The following is a 26,812-nucleotide window of genomic DNA, read 5'->3' as shown; positions in this document are numbered from 1 at the left end:
TTGAGTGAACAGTTAATTACTTTTAACAGGGGTTCTGTAACTGCTGGAACTATCTGCTTGAGAAAATGTGTCGGTATAGGATCTAATTTACAGGTTGACGATTTTGAAGAGGAGATGAGTGAAATTAGTTCACTCGCTTCAAGGGGAGTAAAGTATTCTAGGTTCTGATGTGATGTGATTAATTTATCATCTGTATCACTTAAATTGTCTGGTTTTGAAGCCTGAATTTTTTGCCTAATATTTATGATTTTGTTATTGAAAAAGTTCATGAAATCCTCACTACTTTATGTTGTTGTGGAGATTTCTGCAGTGGTCTTGTTTTTAGTTAATTTAGCTATGGTATTAAATAAAAATCTAGGATTATTTTTGTTATTTTCTATAAGAGTGGAGAGATACATTGACCTAGCAGCACTGAGAGCTCTTCTATAGCTCAGGATGCTCTCCTTCCATGCTATTTGGAAAACTAACAATTTAGTTTGACGCCATTTGCGTTCTAATTTCCGAGCGGTTTGTTTTAGAGTGCGTGTGTGATCGTTATACCAAGGAGCGAGTTTCTTATCTCTAATCATTTTTCTTTTAACTGGAGCTACATTATCTAAGCTATAACGAAGTGTTGACTTTAGATATTCAGTCGCTTGATCGAGTTCTGTGGAATCAAATGACGATCCAATCAAAGTTGATAACTCTGGAAGATTATCGATAAAGCTCTGTGTGGTATTTGATGTGAATGTACGTTTAAGGTGGTAGCGCGGTACTGTGCGTACATTATTACTATGACACACTTTAATCGAGACAAGACAGTGATCTGATATAACTTCAGACTGTGGAATTGTAATTATGTTTCTTATACTTAATCCGAAGGATAATAATAAGTCCAAAGTGTGACCTGCTTTATGAGTGGGTCCTACTACACACTGATTTACTCCTACTGAGTCCAGTATGGACATAAATGCTGTTCTCAGAGGGTCTTCTGGATTCTTAAAATGAATATTAAAATCTCCAGCAATTAACACTTTGTCTACGGAAACGACAAGGTTTGAAAGGAAATCTGCAAATTCACAGAGAAATTCAGAGTACGGCCCTGGAGGTCTGTAAATGATGATTAGCGGAATCGTCTGAGCTGACTTTATGTTACTATAGAGAATTTTAAATGCATTAAATTTGTGTTTTTGTACGATAGCCAGATTATTGTTGTAAATAACTGCGACACCTCCTCCTCTACCAGTTAACCGAGGCTGGTGTATGTAGCTGTATCCAGAAGGACTAGCTTCATTTAGAGCTACATACTCGTCCTGTTTAATCCAGGTTTCAGTTAAACATAATATATCAAACTCCTGGTCTGTGATAGTTTCGTTAATAATAACTGCTTTAGATGCGAGAGATCTAATATTTAACAGTCCTAGCTTCAGATCAGAGGTGCCAGCTGCGCATTCAGTATGATCTGAGTTTGTAATATCTATGGTAATTAAATTATTAAAACAGACTTTTTTCTTAGAGTCTTTCTAAATTTGTTTTTTTTTTTCAGCTACAGTAGAGCAGATAAAACACTAAACAAGGCTGTAATGTAGCTCTACACGGTTCCAGTTTTACATCCCTTATCTAAATTTGACATCCAAGTCAACACCACTAAACAGAGTAACACTAATGAGTCTCAAAATGTCAAATAGATTAAGTTTAAAGCTGCCAAACTTACACAAATAAGTGTAAGTTTTGCAGCTTTTAATCAGTGTTGGTTTTAAACAGTATTGAACTCTTTCTTTCAGACTTGGGTTTTTAGTGAGCTCCAAAACTGAGCTTCCACCAAACAAACTAGAATACATGAAAAAAAAAGTTACTGTAACAAAACAGGTCTCACAAGGGGCAGAGCCACAAAAAATACATTGCACTGTTCAGAATGGAAAAGCCAATTTACTTCTGGTTACAGAGCACTGAAATGTCGTACATCAAACAGCTAACTATAAACAAAAAATCTAAACTAACAAACAAGCAAAAAAAAGTCTCCTTTGTACCATCAAAATTACTGTGAGATTCTGAATGAACTCCATGTCCCTGATAAAGGCATAGTAATGTGCAGTGTTGTATGTTATCAGGCTCTGCTGCTAACATTACAAAGCCGTTAACAGATCTACTCCATGGTGACGTCTATTAATGAAGTTGTAACATCAGCAGCTGAGCCTGCAGCAGGTACTTACATGGTGGCATCACTTCTTGTTGATTATCATGTGATGACGACACAGACCTTCTGAGCTTCGTGCTTGGCAGAAAACAGGCATTATATCACTAACTAAAACTTAACTGAATAACGAAGATGCTTAGGGCAAATGTATCAGTGTAAAGCATTTTATTTAGGTAATGTAAATGTAAATACAAATACTTTAATAGAACTACAGTATTTAATTATATTTTTGATATATTTGCAATTGAGCACAAATGGCATATGGTGGTGTAGTGGTTAGCACTGTCGCTTGCACCTCCAGGTTCCGGGTTAGATTCCCGGCCAGGCTTGGTGCTTGGTGGGTTTCCTCCCACATTCCAAAAATCTGCAGATTAGGATAATTGGCATTCCCAAATTGCTCGTAGTGTGTGAGTGTGTCCTGCAATGGATAGGCACCCACATCCAGGATGTACCTCGCCTCGTGCTTTAAGTCTCCTGGGATAAGCTCAGGCCCCCCTGCAACCGTGAATACAGGATAAAGCGGTATAGACAATGAGTGAGTGAGAGTGTAATTCACTGTATTATTGGGGTATTGGTGGCTCAGTAGATGGTTTTTCACCTGCCATGTTTAAGGTCCCGGTTTGATTCCCACCCAAACACTAACCACTGGATACAGTGGCGTATTCTTTAGTTTATTTGTTTTTTTCCATCTGCATATTATAGAGTAAAGTAGTGCTAAGTGTGTTTAAAGGAACTTGTATTAGCTTGTATGAGTATGAGCGTCTTTACACTAATAACTTTCAATTATCAAATGTTCATAACTGTTCTTACCAACTAAAGTAAATTAAAATAATCTGAGGATTTTAATAAATATGACATAACTGTTTATCCTTTTTCTGTAAAAAACAACTGTTTTAAATTCGACATTTGACCATCTACTACATCTATAATCTTTAATTATATATAATTAAAAATTATAGATGTAGTAGATGGTCAAATGTCGAATTTAAAATAGTTGTGTGATCTGACTTACAGTATTCAGCAAAACTAAATCAGCCATTAATAAGGTCAAGGAGAACAAATACATTTCTTATGCCTTATTCAAATACTTTTTTCATCCTCATTTAGAATTTTTTTTTACTATTCTCTGCTTTTTCTGTGATGTTTGAGGTATGCAATCATTATTGTGTATGAAGTGAATGTATAGAATTATTATTATTATTTTTTTTAATCCATGTGTAACAGAGAGACCACAGGCAGTACTGAGTGTATCTCCACAGAGCTGGGTGACTGAAGGAGACTCAGTGACTCTAAACTGTGAGGTTACAGACTCCTCTACAGACTGGACATTCAGCTGGTACAGAGATGTTTCATACAGAGACAGTGATGGAGATATCAGATATAAAGAGGAACTCTTCTCAGACAGCAGCAGAGGATCTCGAGGCTCCTACACTATCAGTCCTGCCACTCGTAATCACACAGGAGTTTATATGTGCAGTGCAAAGAGAGACAGACAGCAGGTTCAAACATATCGCAGTCTTCCACAGCTACTATGGATCACTGGTGAGGAAAAATGAACCACTTGTGTGCTGGAGTATTGAATCTAGATGTGTAAATAAAATCTATACATTTGCACAGCATTGATTTAATAAATGCAGAATCATGTGCAAATGTTCTATATTCTCCCTCCTGAGTGGGGAATGTTCAATGCAGTTGAAAGTGCTTAGCTGGTAGAGGATTATGCTCATTCACAAAGCACTGTGTAATGAAATGAGGTATGAATGTGTTCAGTGTAAATTATGCCATAACAATACCATCATAATAACATGTGAATTATGATTTGTGTTTTAGGTGAATCTCTCCCAGTCTCTTTGATCATCAATCCCAACAGAACTCAACACTTTACTGGTGACTCTCTCTCACTGAGCTGTGAGGGCCAGAGTCACTCTACTGGATGGACAGTGAGACGATATACACACCGATGGGGATTAACGGCTTGTTCATGGTGTGCATCAGTTACAGGATATACATGTAAAATTAGCTCCCTCTCCACATTCTACACTGGAGTTTACTGGTGTGAATCTGAATCTGGAGAAAACAGTAATCCTGTCAACATCACAGTGCATGGTGAGTTCTTTTATTATGGAATATTCAGGATTTTGCATTTCCAACTGGGTGAACTGTTCAACTAGAGACACTTGTCTGGTTTATCGCAGGAATGTTCTTTAATTGTAATATTACCAGAAGCCAGCAACCGAATGTCTGTTTATTTTATTTTTTTCATCAGCTGAATCATCTACAGTAGAGGAGACAAGATACTGAATGAGGCTGTAATGTAACTATTAACAACTTTAGTTTTATACTCCCTATCTAAATAGTTAACATCCAATTCAGCACTACTAAACAAAGTAAGACTAATGAGTCTTACAATGCCATCAGATAGATTTAGTTCTAATAAGTGTAAGCTTTGAAGCTTTCCATCACTTTTGGTTTTAAACAGTGACTAATATTTATAAATGTCTTTTAGACCCTTGCTTTTCAGTGTGCACCAAAACTGTGAGCTCCCACCAAACAAACTAAAATTCATCCAAATGAGCCAGTAACATATTTTAACTATAGGGCATCTGGACAATATTAATGATTTTGCAAAATATACAGTTTTTGAAATGGAAAAGGAAAAAAAAAAATCTCATGCAAAATGACACCCCATGATAGAAAAAACTGATTTTGGTCACACATTATCTCTTGGAAATGGAACAAATGCATAACATTGATGCATAGTTACTTCTTATACCATAAATTGAAAAAATAAAAATAAAAACATTATTATGTTTTTATATGAACTGTGCAAAAGCTTGGGCACCCTAAGGGTTTCAGAGTCTCAGATTCTTTTTACAAGGTTTCAGCCCTCAATCATCCAGTTAGTTCTGATGCATGGCAGCAGCTGTTATTTGTAAAAGCCAATTATCAAGCTTTACAAATACTTTGACTCTTCAAACCTTGTTCACACACTTGCGGATACGCAACAACCATGGGTTCCTCTAAGCATTTACATTTTACATTTACATACTAAGCATCTGTGTAAGACTCTGAAAATGAAAGTTATTGATGACCACAATGCAGGGGAAGGCTACAAGAAGATAGCTAAGCATTGTCAGCTCGCAGTATCCACAGTGAGAAATGTAATTACGAGATGGCAGTTCAGGAGATCTGTTGAGGTCAAGATAATATCTGGAAGACAAAAAAAATCTCTCGGAAAGAACAATTCGCAAGCTGGTCAAAAAGACAACTCAAAACCCTCATTTGCCTGCAAAAAACCTGCAGAAGATTTAGTAGACTCACGAGTGATGGTGCACCGTTCCACTGTGCAGGGATGCTCACACAGACAAGACCTTTATGGAAGAGTCAGCAGAAGAAAACCTTACCTGCGTCCCCATAATAAAATCAAACGCCAGAGGTATGCAACAGAACATCTACAGAAGCTTGATGCATTTTGGAAACAAGTGCTGTGGACTGATAAAGTTAAAATAGAATTCTTTGGTGACAATCAGCAAAGGCATGTTTGGAGAAAAAAAGAGCAGCATTTCATGAAAAGAACACCTTGTCAACTATTAAGCATCACGGTAGATCTTTAATGCTTTGGGGTTGTGTAGCAGCCAGTGGCACAGAAAACATTGCACGGGTGTAGGGAAGAATGGATTCCACTAAATACTAGCAAATTCTGGAAGTAAACCTCACACCATCTGTAAGAAAAAAAGCTGAAGCTGAAAAGAGGATGGCATGTGGAATAGGACAATTATCCTAAACATACCCCAAAATCCACTATAGAATACCTCGAGACGCAAGCTGAAGGTTTTGGAATGGCTATTATTAAAATATCTTAAAAGAGCTGTGCATGCAAGACGACCAAAAAATATTACAGAACTTGAAGCCTTTTGCAAGGAAGAATGGGAAAAAATTCCAAGTACAAGAATTAAAAGACTTTTAGCTGGCTATAAAAAGCGTTTGTATGCTGTGACTGTGATATCTGCAAGAGAAGGTGTTACTAAGTACTGATTATGTAGGGTGCCCAAACTTTTGCACGGTCCCACAATAATGCTTTTATCTTTGTTTAATTCATGACATAAAACGTAACTATGCACCAATGTTTGCTAAAAATATTATGCATTTTTTCCATTTCCAAGAGAGACTGTGTTAACATCTTTTCAAAAAAAAAAAAGAATCACAAATCAAGGGGAGCCTTAACTTTTGCATAAGACTGTATATACAGTATAAGGTCATGGCTGCTGCTTACTAGATAAGAACCCTTTGCTATTTTCCTACACGAATGACATTTTAACAGGTTCGACCCATGTTGCACAGGTGGCACCATAAAGCACGGACACGAGGTAAGGTTTTACGGGAAAAAAGGCAATTTATTTAGGATAAAAAGGGAAGGAAAGGGTTAAAGTAGGGAGGACGAAAAGAACAGAAGGAATGAATGTGCACATGCAGGTCTGGTGGGCAGTGCCTCGCTGGCATGCGGGCACAGGCTGCTGAGTGGTGGACAAAGTGGCAGCGTGGGCTCGCGTGGACAGAAGCTCCTGCCTCAATCCGCTAGCCCTGAATCTCATCTCTGTGATTGCGGGACCCTCCCATCTCTCTCTGTGGGTGCAGCCTCAGACGGGAATCCTCTCTGAGGTCCGGTGGCTGAGCCACTTTCTCCAGCTGGGAACAGGACCCGTGACATGATCCTCTTTGCGGCCTTTTATAGCGCGGGGAGAAGCCCGGGATTATTAACGAAAATAGCTCACCTGCAGAAGGTGAGGCCACCTAGTAATCCTTCATCAATAAGATGTAATGTTTAGCTCTGGGTCAGAGTTGTATAGAATTTTTAACAATTTGAGTTAATTTGATTAACTAAAACTAAATTTATAATGTACAGTTTATTGACTACCCATTTACCGTTTAGCACAATTTTGTGTATCTTACCAGTTCTGCTTATCACGTGGCCAACAACGATAACACAAAATCTATTATTTAGCAATTATGAGCAAGGTAACAAGATCTGGGTAAATGCTTAGACTTTAAAATACATGATCAAGACAACAGTTCCCTTTCAAAGGCTACACTCGATGCTGCGTGAAAACGCTATGGGAACATTTTGTCATGTTGCCGGTTGTGAAGCATGTGTGTACCAAACACGCCAAATTTTTGGCTTTTATAACCTCGGTCAGGTGACGTCATCTGATAGGACGCACCTGCAGGTTATAAATAGGAGTGAACCGGAAACATTCCTCAGATTCTTGTCTTCACCTAGTTGTGAACGTGTTGTGTCTAACCAGCAAAATAAGGGTTTAACTCACCGTTAATGGCAGACTTTTAAACGAGATGTCCCTCCGTGTGTATAATCTATATCGGAGGGCGATCTCTACACTTTACTGCTTTGATTAAGTGCTACGCGCGCCTCGCATTCCTTGAGAAGCCACGCCGCCGCGCATTCCTGGGGCTTGAACTCATGTATCCGGCAGAGCAGTGAGAGACGCATTTCTTTCGCATTGTCATCGGATCGGGAAATTCCTCTATCCGCTCTCAAGCGCGCCCTGGCGCTTCTTGTGAATGGGCAAGGATAAACATCCTCTCTTGCTTCCGCGGAGATGGTAATAGCCTCTAAGCACTTAAAAATAAATAAATTAAAATAAATAAATAAAAACATAGACGGCAGGTTCTGTCGGGTGGCCGGGGGGCAGAGCCTCAACGACGCTCTCTACCCTTTTCTTAGCAATCTCCATATGAGTTAACCCTTTCATGGAGTAAGCTGTATTCATCCCGTGTTTTCCTGCCATCAACTTATTTATTTATTTAAATATAGTTGAGGTAGAAACACGGAGTAATATGATGACACCCAGATAGAAGAGACGCTTCCAGGCTATCTCTATTCTGGGACATCATCCTTCCTGAAAAGCTATTACTTCCTTTCAAGCTGTGTAGACTTTTTATCTTTCCTGGAGGGAAAAGCTTTTCAGGCAGCAGGTCAGGTTGGTGCTCCATTGCACACCATGGCGGTTTTGCACGCCTACCAGGCTGACCTGCTGAGAGACTTGAGTACTGGCTGCAAGGTAAGGCGTATTGGACTTATGCTGGGCTACAGACTTGTCTCTTCATGCAACAAAGCAGACGGCTCGTGCTATCGGCCGTTTTATGGCTGCTATGGTCTTCGCGGAGAGGCACTTGTGGTTGAATCTCAGGGGCATCAAGGAGAAGGATTGTGTATTCCTCCTCGATGCCCCATCTCGCCTCTCGGCCTACTTGGCGATGTCGTTAACTCGGTCATCACTAGGTTCATGAGGCGAACTTATATAACAAGCCTTCGGGAAATTCCTTCCCCGCCTTGCTCAAGAGTCAGGACTGTCGGCCACCCAGTCTCGACCAGGTCTGACTGTTGCGAGGCGTGAAACACACAAGGAGAGTGTTTTTGAGCTGGGCACCCCCTCACAGAAAGTGCTGGGAAATGGGGCCATGTAACATGTTCCCCTACCAGTCAGAGAGTCAGGCTACTACATTCGGTATTTTTTTGTTCCCAAGAGAAACGGGGGGCTGCGTCCAATTTTTTAGATTTTGCGGGCTTTACCGCTATCTAAAAATGAATCAATAGAAATATTGCCACAACACAGAAGGTTCCTGAGGTTCGCTTTCGAGGGAAAAGCTTACCAGTATCGGGTCCTTCCATTTGGTCTAGCTTTTTCACCCGCACATACACAAAATACATGGATGTAGTTCTGGCTCTTACGACTCCAGAGCATCCGTATTAAATTACACGACTGGCTGGCCCAGTCTCAGTGGCTAGCGCTTCGACATCAGCATGTCGTTCTAGCTAATCTTTGTTTACTAGGATTGAGATCCAATGCCATGAAAGCCTGCTCTTTCCTGTTTAGAAGACAACATTTTTGGGTGTCACATGGAATTTGAGCGTAAGCGGGCACAGCTGTCTCCCGCTCGTGTCGAATCCATTCTCAACACCGTCAAGGAAATCAAGCTAGACCAGAAAGTGACCATCACTTTCAGAGATCTTACCTCTCATGGCAGCTGTATCCACGGTGACACCTTTGGGCCTTCTGCACATGAGAGCATTTCAGTTGTGGCTAAGAACCAGGGGATTTTACTCTAGGGCCAATCCCCAATAAGGGCTACATGCCAGGTGCTTCGCACCCTTCCTTTGTGGTTCAGACCCCGGGTTCTGACCCTGGGTCCCACTCTAAGTTCGTCTTGTTGTCGCAGATGCTAACGACAGACGCTTCCCTCATGAACTGGGGTGCGGTCTTAGATGACCGTCCAGCCCAAGGGAGCTGGAGAGGCCATCTTTTTGCGCGGCACATCAATTGCCTCAAAATCATGGCTCTATTTTAGGCCCTAAAGCACTTCCTCCAGCAGTTGAGACTACCATGTCCTATTGCGGGTGGACAATTCAATTCAATTCAATTCAATTTTATTTGTATAGCGCTTTTAGCTATTTTCATTGCCGCAAAGCAGCTTTACATAGTCAAAAGAATTATTTAGGTTTGTATGAAATGTGAATTTGTATGAATCAAAATGGTCAGTTTGTCCCTGGTGAGCAAGCCGAGGGCGACAGTAGCAAGGAAAAACTCCCTGAGATGGTAATAGGAAGAAACCTTGAGAGGAACCAGACTCAACAGGGAACCCATCCTCATTTGGGTGAAACAGAAAGCAGTAAATGATCTGCATTAATACAGTGTGTAGGGTGGGAGGCAGTTCAGCTATAATAGCTGATGTTAATTGATGTTAATATGGAGTCCAGGTAGTTATTGAAGACCCAGGTAGACTTGTAAGAAGTTCCAGTCATGAACTATCGAACTGTCAAGTCCCCAGAGAAACAGTTGCCAACACCAGTCAAGGCCAGAACCATTTTCTAGGTAGAGAGAATCATTCCCAGACACCAGACGCATCTCAGAGAGACACACGGGGCATCCATGTGACGAGATCTTCAGCCAGAAGCGGGGCACCAGGATGGGTCAGACAGGTCCGGAGGGCAGAGGGAGTCTGGATCACTGGCAGCTCAGGAATGACATGTGTAGCTCGACAGAGAGAGAGAGAAAGAGTGAAAGGGGGGACAGGAGGAGAGAGGAAAAAGAAAGAGGGGGGGAAAGAGAAGAAGAGGAGAGATGGCAGTTAGGTATGGTCACAGTCACACAATGTATAATGTGAATGTATATTAACTGTAGAGTGCAAGCAGAGACTCCGGCAGAACTAACTATGACAGCATAACTAAAAGGGAGAGCCAGAAGGAAACACAAACATGAGGGCTTCCTGACATGCAAAGCAAACAATCACCTCACCGTCAGCAAACCTGAGTGATCAATGAGAGTGAGGAAGACAGCATCCAAACATACCAGTTCACCATAATACTCTACGTCCATGAGTCCCCCAGATCTGCTCCTTTACCTATGGCAAATCTATTTATAAAAATGCTTGGCTAAATAAATAGGTTTTTAGCCTGGACTTAAACACTGAGACTGTGTCTGAGTCCCGAACACTATTTGGAAGACTATTCCATAACTTTGGGGCTTTGTAAGAAAAAGCTCTGCCCCCAGCTGTATTTTTCATAATACGCGGTACTGACAAGCAGCCTGCATCCTTTGATCGAAGTAGGCGTGGCGGATCGTAAGACACTAGCAGTTCGCTCAGGTACTGCGGCGCGAGACCATTTAATGCTTTATATGTCAAGAGTAGTATTTTAAAATCAATGCGAAATTTCACAGGGAGCCAATGGAGTGAAGATAAGATAGGGGTGATGTGCTCATATCTTCTGGTTCTGGTGAGGACTCTCGCTGCTGCATTCTGGACTAGCTGAAGCTTATTTATGCATCTAGCTGAACAACCAGACAGTAAGGCATTACAATAGTCCAACCTAGAGGTGATAAAAGCATGAACTAGTTTTTCTGCGTCGTTTAGCGACAATAAATTTCTTATTCTGGCAATATTTCTGAGGTGAAAGAATGCTATCCTGGTAATATTATCTACATGTGCTTCAAATGAAAGGCTGGAATCAATAATCACACCAAGGTCTTTCACTGTTGCATTTGATGGAACAGAAAGGCCATCTAAAGTTACGGTGTGATCTAAAATTTTACTCCTAGCTGTATGCGGTCCTATGACTAGAACTTCTGTCTTATCCGGATTTAGCAGAAGGAAGTTAATTAGCATCCAATTTCTTATGTCCTGCACACATTGCTCAATTTTAGTAAGCTGTTTTTTCTCATCAGGTTTTGCTGAGACATATAACTGTGTATCGTCAGCATAACAATGAAAACTAATACCATGCTTACGGATTATGTTGCCCAGAGGAAGCATGTAAAGGGAAAAAAGCAGTGGACCTAAAACTGAACCCTGCGGAACGCCAAACTCCACTAGAGAACATGCAGAATAATCACCATTTAAGTCTACATACTGATAACGATGGGTCAGATAGGATCTGAGCCAGGAGAGGGCTGTACCCTTAATTCCCACTACATTTTCTAATCTGTGAAGAAGAATAGCGTGATCAACAGTGTCAAAAGCTGCACTGAGGTCAAGTAATACAAGCATAGTTACACAACCCTGATCAGAGGCCAATAGAATGTCATTTACTACTTTAACGAGCGCTGTCTCTGTACTGTGATGAGGCCTAAATCCTGACTGATACAGTTCATGTATGCCATTTCTATGTATATATGAGCATAGCTGCTCCGCTACTATCTTTTCCAGGATCTTAGAGATAAAGGGGAGGTTTGATATTGGTCTGTAACTGGACAGCTGACAGGGGTCGAGGTCAGGTTTCTTAATTATTGGTTTGATAACTGCTAATTTAAAAGATTTTGGAACATATCCAATGCTGAGTGAAGAATTAATTATTCTCAACAGGGGTTCTATTATTGCTGGTACTATCTGTTTAAGAAAATGTGTCGGTACAGGATCTAATATACAGGTTGATGAATTTGAAGAAGAGATGAGTGAAATTAGTTCATTCTCTTCAAGGGGAGTAAAGTATTCTAGGTTCTGGTCTGACATGGCTAGATTAACATCTGCATCAATTACATTGTTCGGTTTCAAAACCTCAATTTTATGCCTAATATTTACAATTTTATTATTAAAAAAGTTCATGAAGTCCTCACTATTGCATGATGTTGTTGTGGAGATTTCTGCAGTGGTCTTATTCGTGGTTAATTTGGCTACAGCATTAAATAAGAATCTAGGATTATTTTTGTTATTTTCTATAAGAGTGGAGAGATATGTTGATCTAGCTACACTAAGAGCTTTTCTATAGTTCAGGATGCTCTCCTTCCATGCTATTCGAAATACTAGTAATTTAGTTTGACGCCATTTACGTTCTAATTTCCGAGCGGTCTGTTTTAAAGTGCGCGTGTGATCGTTACACCAGGGAGCAAGTTTTTTATCTCTAATAATTTTTCTTTTGACTGGAGCTACATTATCTAGGGTATAGCGAAATGTCGACTCTAAATATTCAGTCGCCTGATCGAGTTCTGTGGGGTCAGACGGTGATCTAATCGAAGTTGGGAACTCTGGGAGATTACTGATAAAACTCTGTTTGGTAGTTGATGTGAATGTACGTTTCATACGGTAGCGCGGCGCTGTGTGTACATTATTATTGTGACACACTTGAATTGAGACAAGATAGTGATCTGAGATAACTTCAGATAGTGGTATTGTGAATAAATTTCTTATACTTAATCCAAATAATATTATTAAATCTAAAGTGTGACCTGCTTTATGAGTGGGTCCTACTACACACTGATTTACTCCTACCAAGTCCAGTATAGACATAAATGCAGTTCTCAGAGGGTCTTCTGGGTTTTCAAAATGAATATTAAAATCTCCAGCAATTAACACTTTGTCTACAGAAACGACTAGGTTTGAGAGGAAATCTGCAAATTCACTAAGAAATTCCGAGTACGGCCCTGGAGGTCTGTAAATGACAATTAGCGGGATCGACTGAGCTGACTTAATATAGTTAAATACACTTATGTTACTATAAAGAATTTCAAATGAATTAAATTTGTGTCCGTGTTTTTGTACAATAGTCAAATTATCATTGTGAATAACTGCGACGCCTCCTCCTCTACCAGTTAACCGAGGCTGGTGTATGTAGCTGTATCCAGGAGGACTAGCTTCATTTAGAGCTACATACTCGTCCTGTTTAATCCAGGTTTCTGTTAAACAGAGTATATCAAACTCCTGATCTGTGATAATTTCATTAACTATAACTGCTTTAGATGCGAGAGATCTAATATTTAACAGTCCTAGCTTCAGATCAGAGGTGCCGGCTGCGCATTCAGTCTGATCCAAGTTTGTGGTCTTTATGCTAATTAAATTACTAAAACAGACTTTCTGAGTCTTTCTAAACTTGATTTTAGCTCGGGGAACAGACACAGTCTCAATAGAGTGAACCCTGAGTGACGACTCTATGCAGCTAGCAGACGGTTGGTTTAGCCTGTCTGTCTGCTCCCTGGCCTGGGCTCTGGATTGTCACCGATTAACTACAACACTATGGCAGTCTCATATATTAATCGCCAGGGCAGACTGTGCTTGCGCCGCTAAATAGCTAGCGCACCAGGTTCCTGTCCCTCAGAGCGATTTACATTCTGGGAAAATTTCATGTAGCGGAGGTGGACCTCTTTGCCTCGCAAGATCAGCAAATGTCCCCTTTACTACTCTCTGACTTCCAGCCCCTGCGTCTGGATGCCTTGGCGGTCCCTGAACAGGACCAACTAAGTCAAGCTGGTCTTCCAGCCAGCGTAATTAAGACTATTCTAAGTGCTAGGGCTGTCCTTTACAGCTTCGGAGCAGGAGAGACTTCACTCACTGTGTCCAGTACGCTATTCAGATTTATGTCCACCGTGTCAGCCAGTGGCAGCTTTTACATGTGTTGAAGCCGCAAGCTGCGTGAGAGATGCTATTGCCCTCTCCTATGAGGTGCGTGGGCTCACTTCGCCTCTAGGAATCAGGGTACATTCAACCAGGGGAATCGCCTCATCAATTGCACTAGCAAGAGGTATTCCCCTGCAGCAAGTGTGGGACACGGAGGGTTGTCCTCTCCGCACACATTTATTACATTTATAGTCTGGATGTTTATGCTACTCCGGGCCCACGGGTCCTCGAGTCAGCTACCTAGACATAGTTCTGAGACCTTCTCGGCCTTGTGCGCACACGCTACACAACCTTGGAGTCCAGAAACTTACAGTGCGGCGGCGTTGGCTCTCTCGTTCCCATAGCGTTTTCACGCAGCATCGAGTGTAGCCTTTGAAAGGGAACATCTCGGGTTACTTTGCTGTAACCCTGTTCCCTGAAAAGGCGGGAACGAGATGCTGCGTCCCAATGCCGCACTGCCTACGTGACTGGATGTCCGTTCAGACAAATCAATCAGAGGAATGTTTCCGGTTCACTCCTATTTATAACCTGCAGGTGCGTCCTATCAGATGACATCACCTGACCGAGGTTATAAAAGCCAAAAATTTGGCTTGTTTGATACAAACATGCTTCACAACCGGCAACATGACAAGATGTTCTCATAGCGTTTTCACGCAGCATCTCGTTCCCGCCTTTTCAGGGAACAGGGTTACAGCAAAGTAACCCGAGACGTACTTTATAAAGAAACAAGAATTTATTTGACTAATCTACGATACATGAAACTACACTACTTGAATGCACGCACACACACACACACACAGACACACACACACACACACATACATACAAACAGACACGCATACAAACAATAAAGTTATTCTATTACTGTTTACTAGATCAACGAAAGTCACAAGAGCAGAATCTTGGGTTTAATCTTACGGTTTAGTTATGAAACGAGCACCAACTTCAGCAAGGTATGCAGCTTTGTTTATTTACTTGCGTCATGTTTCGTTCTCATCCGTTGGTTCGCCTCCAGCAAAGGAAATCATGGCATTGCTGATTGGTTGTGCGCTGTTGTAAAGATGACGTCTTTCGGGAAAGCCCTTCGGTGAGGCGTTGGTTGCCTGGTTACCGATGGCTGCGCTCTGAAACTTCTCCTGCGGGTTTCTTCGTTGCCTGATTTTGGAGTCCTGGCACAAAGTCTCGTTGAGAGTTCTTGACGTCAGCAGTGGCGGCGCAGCGCCCGCAAGGGCGGAAGCCCGAGCTGCTTGAATGATGTTGGTTGCGCTTGAATGATGTTGGTTGCAGTTGTGAATTTTGCATGAGCTCTGTTCATGCTACCAATTTCCCATGTTCACCAACATTCTTGGAATAAAGCCAGCTTTAGATTGACATCAAACACACCTTACTTATTATATCTAATAAAAAGGTTTGTAAATGCTGATTACAACTTTAAAGTTATGCAGAATAATCAAACATATACACAGGAATGAAAGATACTGAGTAAGTATATGTAAATAAGTATTGCCCTACTGGCACACTTTAAAGATGTTTAAAATAGTGTCCATGCCGTATGCCTTCATGCTTTCATTGAAAGGCATGTCTTCCGGAGGTCAAGAGAGTGTCCAGGTGTGATAGGTTCTTCCCCAGCTCGGGGTGAAGCTGTAAAACTGTCTGCTTTGTTTACTGGATCGCCAATTTACACCCTTGGTTTTCAGATATGATTATCGGGATGGCGCCATGCATGCTGGGAGAGGGTCTGGACTGTGATCCTTTGATTGCTCTCTCTGTGGGAGCCCTGTCTTTTGCTACAACAGTAATATGTAATATATATTTATATTTATAGCAACTATAATTTTGCCATTACATTACATTTCCTAAATAAAATGTGGAAAAGAAAATGTACAACAAACACCTGTTGCATTATTAGCCATGTCTTCAAGGAAAGGCAAATGACACAATTGCACATCAAGCCAATTTTGCCAACACGTGGTGAAATTCCTGAGATATAATATTTATCTTTCAGGCCTCTTTTCATTTTTTTTTTACTTTTGATAATCTTTTCACCTTTCTTAGTTTTCCACATTCTCTTTTCGTTCTCTTCTCATTTCTCTTTTTAGTTTTCTCTTTTCTCCTGTCTTTATTTTGTAATTTGTCTGTTTACTATCCTATACTAAAGCAACGCTCTCCTGGTGCTATTTAATGTTCGCACAAAGTGTGCTAGTTTCTGTGGGTTTAAATAACCTGCCGGACAGGTGTAGTGCGTCTTCTATAATTGGCAACATGTTGGGGGTTTTTCGTTGAAAATTTCTTATATCCTGATATTTTTAGCTTTTTTTTTTATCTGTTTTCTTGTGTTAGCATTAACCTTTAGTTTCCAGTAGTGATGCCCAAATGAGGCTTCAAGAAACATCAAATCTTTCTAACCGATTGGTTCAAAAAAGGTTAATTTCTTGAAGCATCATTTGGCATGTGCTTTACTAGTGACCCTTATTGCTCAAATATATGTCACAGCAAAAGTCAATTGTGGTCCATAAATACCACATCTGGTATATATAATATACCAGATGCTCTTTTTATGTAGAGCAGTTTACCATTCTAGTTTTATGTAGGTTTTAAAACACACGCACACCATGCTCCTTGCATTAATTGGTATTCAATTAATTACAGGGTGATTTACAAAAGAGGCCCCAGATATTTTGTAATAACTCTTGGTAAGAAGAAACAATCTGAAACAATAAAAAAAAAAAAGTCTACATACCTTGATGTACTGAATGTACATCAGTTGCATTATGTGCGATGCTGGAAGTGATCTCTATTCTCTGCCAGACACACATCGACGCAACTATTCATGTTCCTGATTTTTTTTCTTCCTAAGTCTGAGGCTTGTTTCACTAGACTGTTCCTTTGATCATACCCCAAAAGAAGTCGTCTGGTGGTGTCAGATCCAGACACCATGGTGGCCAAAGTCTTTATAAAATTACCCTGTTGCCAAACTCTGACATTGTTTAAACAAATTGGTGACCGAGTAGGTTTGCACTATAAATACCATCCTGATAAGCAGTCACGTGACAAGTGAAGAGATATGGTAAAGGGGTACAGCTGTCTGGCACCTACGCTATCGGTCCAACTGAGGAGCTTTCCAACATGTTTGGATCTCCATACACTAAGAAGCACATTCAAAGAAAAAAAATATTTTATTTTTTAAAAAATCTTCACAGCTGTGGTTGGGGTGAGACAGTTTTTCACCAACCTTAACAGCCCTGAACTACATGATCTCACACAGAGGTGAGTATCTGGAAGTTCCAGTGCCAGCTGGTAAAGGCCAGGATACTGTTGTCTGCGGTAATGCTGTGGATCCCCTATTTTTACAATATTTGTCTCAGCCAAATAAGTGTCCACTTAATGCAACTTCATTTGAAAACTCATTCAGGCAAAATAAACACTTTACTTTAAAATAAATAAATAAATAAATAAATAAATAATAATAATAATAATAATAATAATAATAATAACTGCAAAATTAACAATAATGCACATAATATTTATCATCATTACATGACAACCATTAACTAACCATTAAGTCATACATAAGAGAAGACAAATTATTTTAAATCCACCATTTTAAAGATGATAGAGAAAAAAAAATGGACTGGATGAAATTTAACTTGGTATTTAAATTCCCACTTCTATTCTGTAGTGACCTTATTGAGAAAAAGGTTGTTAAAATATGTATGTTTGTAATAGGCACAACAATTAAAGTTTAACAAGAACATTGCAAAAATACTATGTGTATATTTTTGGTCTATATTGTTTAGAGAAATATATGACTTGGCTGCCACTGGTTTTATATTACCTGTTAAATAGTTACTATTGTACACAACATACTCTAATGATACTATAATTTAAATAATTGTCACTGCATTTTTAAATAAATATTTAGGTTTTAATCTGTACATGTTATTTTTGTGATCTAGATGGTGATGTGATCCTGGAGACTCCTGTCCTTCCTGTGACTGAGGGACATCCTTTGACTCTACGCTGTTTATATCACAACACAAAGCCCTCAAACCTCCGAGCTGATTTCTATAAAGATGGATCAGTACTTCAGAAACAGACTACAGGAGAGATGATCATCCATAAGGTCTCAAAGTCAGATGAAGGTTTCTATCACTGTAAATACTCACAGAGAGGAGAGTCACCAAAAAGATGGGTCTCAGTCAAAGGTAAAAAAATATTAAATATAATTTTAATAAAACTCTGACTTCCATGTTGAACACAGTGCATTTACATGACATTACTTACATTAATGTACACATAAGCATATATTTGTAAAATTATAAATATATGAATTATAAATTATAATTGCAACATGTGTTCCCATTCTGTCCACTGTGTGTGTGTGTGTGTGTGTGCCTGTGTGCCCATGTGCTAGTGAAAAAGAAACTGTTTGCACTGCGTTTGTATCTGTTTTTTATATGCACATAGTTTAGCATATCATGATTATTATTTTATATATTATATGTATTTTTTTATTGTGTAAATATATTATGCTTATTATTATTATTATTATTTCCGTTATGTGTAAAAGCTGTTAAAAATAAAGAAGATAACATGCTGAGTCTGTAAGGCATAATGTCTTGTGCATAATGTATTATTATTATTATTATTATTATATTCAGGATCAGCTCCATCCTCAGTGCTCATGCTGATCAGTAGTGTAGTGACGGCCTCTCCATACCTGCTGGTGACCATCATTCTGCTGATCAAATGTTACAGAGCTCGAGGTGAGAACTCTTTCAGAATGTTCAGATCATAATTTGTTTGTTTAGTTATTTTGCTTCTCCAACACATATCCTTCCATGACTAGCCATGACTGGTGGAGCTGGTAACTCACAGTTAGCAATTATGAGTTAGTGTAATTAACAGGGTTCAAAGTTGTCCTGAATTCTTTTTCTGTACTACAGTATGTAGCTGAATAGTGAGGAGAATACAGTAAGTGATGATGGTGGTGAACAGTCCTGTAAATCTAATCTGGTTCTCTTTATGTCTCCACTTATTCTGCTTTAGCTTTTATCCTCAGACATCAACACCTTTGAGGTTAAATCCTAAATAGTGTTAAATAGAAAGCTACTGTAGTGCACTCCTTCTGTGGGATTTGGTATCCCTTGCTCCACACACCAAGCAATGCCTTTGTTCAGGGGTTATTGGTGAAGCGGTGTGTGATACATATAGTTAAGGAGTTTAGAGGTAAAGAGGTTTTTCTTTTTAAATGTCTGCTGCCACAGAATGCCCTCAGGCAGGTAAGCAGGTAACACCTGGATGTCTACTTTATAAACTCTTTTTGTGCATTATTCAGTTTAAAATTCTGTGCCATGTGTTATAAAATGCTGTATATCAAGCTTGAAGATTCTATTGAAAAAACACAATGTAAACATTTTCAATGTAAAATAGTTGTTTTACTTAAAAAAGAAACTTTGGTGTAATTATTTTATTTCACATTGAGATCATGCAGTTGGTTATAATAATGCCCCCACTGAGGCACGAGTCAGTCTCTTCCCAAGTTAACAGAAGTAGTATTTAATACAGTAACATGACACTCTAATAAATTGTTTATAATAATTGATAAAGAATCTTTCTGACCTAAATGTTGCAGTTACTGACGATGATTTAGTGAATGTTGTTTATTTTCTAACATTAATCTTTTCCTGAAGCACTGGCACTCGTTGCTTCATTGCCATTGATAAGCATTACAACGAACTCCCTATAAACTGTTTTAGGATGAAATTAAATGCAGTTTGGCAACAACACACTGTGCTTTTGTTTTCTTTAACAGCTCAAACTGATGAAGAGAGAATTGAGAATGCAGTTGTGGAGGAGTGAGCAAGCAGTAGAGTCCCTGAAGAAGAAGAGGATGCTATGGTGTTTTCTTTAAGGATAACTGATTACTTGTACAGTGTAATAATAATAATAATAATAATAATAATAATAATAATAATAATAATTGTTGCTTTAATGTCATGCTTTTAATGGCACAGAATATTATTGACTGCTTTATTCTGACTGGATTTGTTTAGGTAAAGCCTGCAAATACTGGTAATGCAAAGGAGCAAGAGAAACTAAATGAATAAAATTCTTAATAATAATAAGAGAGATAATGTAACACACATACACTTCTGCTATATAAGTTGGCTTAATTTCAATATTACAATCGTAAACATTTCCCTAACAATTATCTTTTGTTCACTGTTGAGAATCTTGAAAGGCCTGTTTTATATTTTGTTTGACATTATTTAATATTTTTATTCAAACATGTATTTTTACTAAAACATTTATTGTTTTTAATATTAGTATTACTTACATTTGATGAATAAAGAACACACTCATAATACACTTGTTGTTGTCATTTTCTCAAACATGATTTTCCAACTTGGCGTTTATGAAGATTCAGACAGACTGAATTTAAGAATGCACCCTTAGTAACCTAACACACACATACACATACACACACACACACACACACACACACACACCGAAGAGCAAACCGGAGATGCGCATTCACACCTCAGACCGTCTTTTGTCTTGTAAATGAGTATCCTCATTCACCTTCCAATCCCCCCCAGCACACACACTCTGTACACTGTTGCTATGTTTGTTAGGGCACTTGGTTATACACAGCACTTTAATGTATGAAACATTGGTTTTCCTGGTTTGTTTTATTTTAAATTTAGCTTATTAGCTTATTCAGCAAAATAAACAATGTTCTCATTGTGTAAATGATTAACGTATTGCTGTCTTTTAATTAAGGACAAAAACAGACCCTGCACTTGTGTTTAGGACTGATGCTGAACAGCTGTGTTCATAGGTTTAATCAACGATTTACAAGATGACAGTTAAAGCATTTGTGAATGAGAGGTGTGTCTGTGTGCGCTCCTGCATTTGTCCGTTAGCTTTAACACAAACACATTTGCGCAGACAGGTCTAAAGAACCCCTTACCCCACCAAAAAACAAACAAACAAACACAGAGCAGTTCTCACCATGTCATAGTCAGTATTCTCCACTGAGGTTTCTCACCATCCACTCCTTCTAAGTTTGTCTTAGTTTTTTTGATGGAGTTTTTAAAACCCAAAAGTTTATTTATACTGAGAAAAAAATTATTATGGGTCACATAATCACAAACACAAACTAGCACAGATACATATGATCAAGTGTTTAACTGTTTTCATTTGTTTCTATGACCAGTAATAATATTATTAATAATAATAATTATTATTATTAGCCCAGCTCTTTGACTATTTAAAACAAAGGTGTCTCCCTTTTATAACCTCGGTGGGTGACGTCATCTGATAAGATGCACCTGCAGGTTATAAATAGGAGTGAACCGGAAACATTCCTCAGATTGATTTGTCTGAATGGACGTCCGGTCTTGTAGGCAGTGCAGCATTGGGACGCAGCATCTCGTTCCCGCCTTTTCAGGGAACAGGGTTACAGCAAAGTAACCTGAGACGTTCTCTTTTAAAGGCTACACTCGATGCTGCGTGAAAACGCTATAGGAACGAGAGTGCCAACGCCGCCGCACTGCAAGTGTCTGGACTCCAAGGTTGTGTAGCGTGTGCGCACAAGGCTGAGAAGGTCTCAGAACTATGTCTGGGTAGCTGACTCGAGGACCTGTGAGCCCGGAGTAGCATGAACATCCAGACTATAAATGTAATAAATGTGTGCGGAGAGGACACCCCTCTGTGTCACACACTTGCTGCCGGGAAATACCTCTTGCTAGTGCAATAGATGAGGCTATCCCCCTGGTTGAATAAGCCCTGATTCCCAGAGGCGAAGTGAGCCCACGCGCCTCATAGGAGGGGGCAATAGCCCAGTGTAGTGAGGGCTACCCCTCGGTTGCGGCCCCAGACCATGTAAAAGCTGCTCTGACTTACGCCACTGGCTAATGCGGTGGACATAAATCTGAAGAGCACGTATTGGACACAGTAAGTGAAGTCGCTCCTGCTCCGAAGCCGTAAAGGCGAAGGACAGAAGGCTTCAAAACAATAGGATATATATTTTGGCAAATGTGTGCAGAGAGGACCAACCCTCCGCGTCACACACTTGCTGCAAGGGAATACCTCTTGCTAGTGCAATAGATGAGGTGATTCCCCTGTTTTAATGAGCCCTGATTCCTAGAGGCGAGGTGAGCCCACGCGCCTCATAGGAGAGGGCAATAGCATCTCTCACGCAGCTTGCGGCTTCAAAACATGTAAAAGCTGCTCTGACTTACGCCACTGGCTAATGCGGTGGACGTAAATCTAAAGAGCACATACTGGACACAGTAAGTGAAGTCTCTCCTGCTCCGAAGCTTTAAAGGCGGAGGACAGAAGGCTTCAAAAACAATACGGTGCATGTTGGGAATGGAACTTTTGGAAGATAGTTAGTGAGGATGCAAAATGGCCCTGACTAGCCCAGGGGCAAAGTTTAGGCAGGATGGGAAGACTGACAGATCTCCGATCCTCTTAGAGAGGTAACACCATTTAGAAAAACCATCTTGAGGGGCAGAAACCTGAGGCACTGACTCTAGTGGTTTAACAAAGGGGCACAAGCCCGAGGACAAATTTTCCTGCAGAAACTCCAGCACTGAAACAATTCGGCAGTGGACTGGGTCTACCTGCTTCGTCTTGCACCAACTTTCAAATACATTCCATTTGAGGGCATAAGCTCTTCTAGGGGAGGCAGCCCTAGCACTTAGAATAGTTTTAAGTACGCTGGCTGGAAGACCAGCTTGAATTAGTTGGTCCTGTTCAGGGACCGCCAAGGCGTCCAGACGCAGGGGCTGGAAGTCAGAGAGTAGTAAAGGGGACATTTGCTGATCTTGCGAGGCAAAGAGGTCCACCTCCGCACCGCTTCCCAGAATGTAAATCGCCCTGAGGGACAGGAAGCTGGTGCGCTAGCTATTTAGCGGTGCGAGAACAGTCCGCCCTGGCGATTAATATATGAGACTGCCATAGTGTTGTCCACCCGCACTAGGACATGATAGTCTTAACTGCTGGAGAAAGTGCTTTAGGGCCCGAAATAGAGCCATCATTTTAAGGCAATTGATGTGCCGCGCAAAAAGATGGCCTCTCCAGCTCCCTTAGGCTGGACGGTCATCTAAGATGTCTGAAGTGAAGTGTCTGTCGTTAGCATCTGCGACGACAAGACGAACTTAGAGTGGGACCCAGAGTCAGAAACCGGGGTCTGAACCACATGGGAAGGGTACGAAGCACCTGGCGCGTAGCCTTTATTGGGGATTGGCCCTAGAGTGAAATCCCCTGGTTCTTAGCGACAACTGATATGCTCTCATGTGCAGAAGGCCCAGAGGTGTCACCGTAGATACAGCTGCCATGAGAGCTAAGATCTCTGAAAGTGATGGTCACTTTCTGGTCTAGCTTGATTTCCTTGACAGTCTTGAGAATGGATTCGACACGAGCGGGAGACAGCTGTGCCCGCTTACGCTCAAATTCCATGTGACACCCAAAAATGTTGTCCTCTAAACAGGAAAGAGCATGCTTTCATGGCATTGGATCTCAATCCTAAGAAACAAAGATTAGCTAGGACAACATGCTGATGTTGAAGCGCTAGCTACTGAGACTGGGCCAGCCAGTCATGTAATTAAAATACGGATGCTCTGGAGTCGTAAGAACCAGAACTACATCCATGTATTTTGTGTATGTGCGGGTGAAAAAGCTAGACCAAATGGAAGGACCCGATACTGGTAAGCTTCACCCCCGAAAGCGAACCTCAGGAACCTCCTGTGTTGTGGCAATATTTCTATTAATTTATTTTTAGATAGCGGTAAAGCAAAATCTAAAAAATTGGACGCAGCCCCCCGTTCCTCTTGGGAACCAAAAAATACCGAATGTAGTAGCCTGACTTTCTGTCTGGTAGGGGAACATGTTACATGGCCCCATTTCCCAGCAACTTCTGTCAGCAGATGTGCACTTTTCGGTTTCATGGAAGTGGAGACCACGCCATTGAAATGCGGAGGGTGATGTGAGAACTGAATCCTGTAGTTTCTTTCTACAGTGCTTAGTACCCAAGGAGATATACTTGGCAGTAGCTTCCACGCTGCCAGTTTCTCAGAAAGGGGCAAAGTCTCGGCGGCTTGGATAAACGGGGAGGGGGGTTGTTAGATGTTTGGCATTCTGAAACATGGCAGGAAAAAAAAACGAAGAACTAACATTTTATTGGAGACTGGAGTTGCCCGAAACACCAGTGGTGGTGGAGCAAGAACACCAACCTCCTGGGAGTGTCAGGTAGAACACTTCATTCTTTGAAAGGAATTCTGCGTGCCTCTCCCCATTGGGGGGCCACCCCCCATGGTCCTGGGCACATGAACCTCAGGGCTTCTTTGTGAAGACAATATGCCAGTCTGACCTCTTTTGAGGCAGATTGCGTGACGCACCCCAATCTTGCGAGGGGGTGCCCAGCTCAAAAACACTCTCCTTGTGTGTTTCACGCCTTCGCAACAGTCAGACCCGGTCGAGACTGGCTGGCCGACAGTCCCGACTCTTGAGCACGGCGGGGAAGGAATTTTCCGAAGGCTTGTTATATAACCTCGCCTCATGAACCTAGTGGCGACCGAGTTAACGACATCGCCAAGTAGGCCGGGAGGCGGGATGGGGCATCGAGGAGAAATACACGATCCTTCTCCTTGATGCCCCTGAGATTCAACCACAAGTGCCTCTCCGCGAAAACCATCGCAGCCATAAAACGGCCGATAGCACGAGCTAGTCTGTGGCCTGGTGTAAGTCCAATACGCCCTACCTTGAACAGCCCCGCCAGTACTCAAGTCTCGCAGCAGGTCAGCCTGGTAGGCGTGCAAAACCGCCATGGTGTGCAATGGAGCACCAACCTGACCTGCTGCCTGAAAAGCTTTTCCCTCCAGGGAAGATAAAAAGTCTACACAGCTTGAAAGGAAGTAATAGCTTTTCAGGAAGGATGATGTCCCAGGAGAGAGATAGCCTAGAAGCGTCTCTTCTATCTGGGTGTCATCATATAACCCTCAACTATATTTAAATAAATAAATAAGTTGATGGCAGGAAAACACGGGATGAATACAGCTTACTCCATGAAAGGGTTAACTTATATGGAGATTGCTAAGAAAAGGGGAGAGAGCGTCGTTGAGGCTCCGCCCCCCGGCCACCCGACAGAACCTGCCGTCTATGTTTTTATTTATTTATTTTATTTTATTAATATTATTTTTTATTAATTTATTTTTTTTATACCCTATCATATATACTCAGCAAAAAAAGAAACGCCCCTTTTTCAGGACTGTCTATTTCAACAATAATGTAAAAATCCAAATAACTTTACAGATCTTCATTGTAAAGGGTTTAAACAATGTTTTCCATGCATGTACCATCACAATTACTGTGAGATTGTAAATAAACTCCACGCCCCTGATAAAGGCATAGTAATGTGCAGTGTTGTATGTTATCAGGCTCTGCTAATAACATTACAAAGCCGTTAACAGATCTACTCCATGGTGGCATCTCTTAATGGAATTATAAGTTTTTTTTCATTAATTTCTTCCCTGTTTAGTAATTTCTTTTACTATTTCTTTTTTTTTGTGTTATATGTGAGGTATGGAATGATTTTTTATGTATGAAGTAAATGTACAGATTTAAGTATATTTGTGCATTTCCTGTGAATGGGCATTGATGTCTCAGTGGTTTCTAGAAGGGCAATCCAGCGTAAATCCTGTGCCAAGCTGTTGTGCGGATTGTATGGTCCGCTGTGGCTACACCTCAACAGGAGTTGCTGAAAGAATAACATCATGTGTTTTTTCTTGTGTAACAGAGAGAGGGCCTGTACTGAGTGTCTCTCCACAGAGCTGGCTGACTGAAGGAGACCCAGTGACTCTAAGTTGTGAGGTTGCATACTCCTATACAGACTGGACCTTTAGCTGGTACAGAGATGTTCCCTACAGAGATGTTTATGTGGATATCACTTATGAATTGGAACTTCTCTCAGACAGCAGCAGAGGATCTCGAGGCTCCTACACTATCAGTCCTGCTGCTCTTAAACACACAGGAGTTTATATGTGCAGTGCAGAGAGAGACGGACTGCAGGTTCAGACAGATCTCAGTCTTCCACAGCCACTATGGATCATTGGTGAGGAAAATGACAACACCTTTTGTAAGTAAGTTATGCCATAAAAACACAATCATACCACATGTAACATTTAATGTTATGTGTTTAAGGTGAATCTCCTCCAGTATCTCTGATCATCAATCCCAACAGAACTCAACACTTTACTGGTGACTCTCTTACACTAAGCTGTGAGGACCAGAGTAACTTTACTGGATAGACAGTAAGACAACATACACAAGAATTGGGATTGACAACTTGTTCATGGTGGGGATCAGATACAGGAACTAAATGTGAAATTAGCTCCCTCTCCCCATCTGACACTGGAGTTTACTGGTGTGAGACTTAATTTGGAAGAAACAGTAATCCTGTCAACATCACAGTGGATGGTGAGTCTTCATGTAGTGCGTTTATTTTTAAGAGTTTTATTACAAAATATTAAGGATTTTGCATTTCCAACTGGGTGAAATGTTCACCTAGATACACTTAACTGGTTTATCGCAGGAATTAAACATATTCTTTAATTGTAATATTACCAGAAGCCAGCAACAGAATGTCAGTTTAGTTTCTTTCATCAACTGAATCAGCTACAGTAGAGGAGATAAGATATTGAATGAGGCTGTTATGTAACTAATAAC

General features: G+C 40.6%; 1 protein-coding gene across 1 annotated transcript in view; it reads left to right on the top strand.

Moving 5' to 3' along the window:
• Nucleotides 1-26,394, top strand: part of LOC128515135 (B-cell receptor CD22-like) — a 51,587-nt gene extending 25,193 nt beyond the window's left edge. Inside the window, exons 5-8 of the mRNA XM_053489220.1 lie at nt 18,034-18,282; nt 18,739-18,843; nt 25,884-26,198; nt 26,288-26,394. Coding sequence (XP_053345195.1) covers nt 18,034-18,282; nt 18,739-18,843; nt 25,884-26,198; nt 26,288-26,394 — 776 coding nt within the window. The remainder of the gene's footprint in view (nt 1-18,033; nt 18,283-18,738; nt 18,844-25,883; nt 26,199-26,287) is intronic.
• The last annotated feature ends 418 nt before the right edge of the window (nt 26,395-26,812 follow it).

This window comes from Clarias gariepinus, chromosome 1, assembly GCF_024256425.1.
Source record: "Clarias gariepinus isolate MV-2021 ecotype Netherlands chromosome 1, CGAR_prim_01v2, whole genome shotgun sequence".
Classification (NCBI taxonomy): domain Eukaryota; kingdom Metazoa; phylum Chordata; class Actinopteri; order Siluriformes; family Clariidae; genus Clarias; species Clarias gariepinus.
The sequence above is the reverse complement of the archived record's forward strand: the minus strand, read 5'-3'. Positions and strand labels throughout refer to the sequence as shown.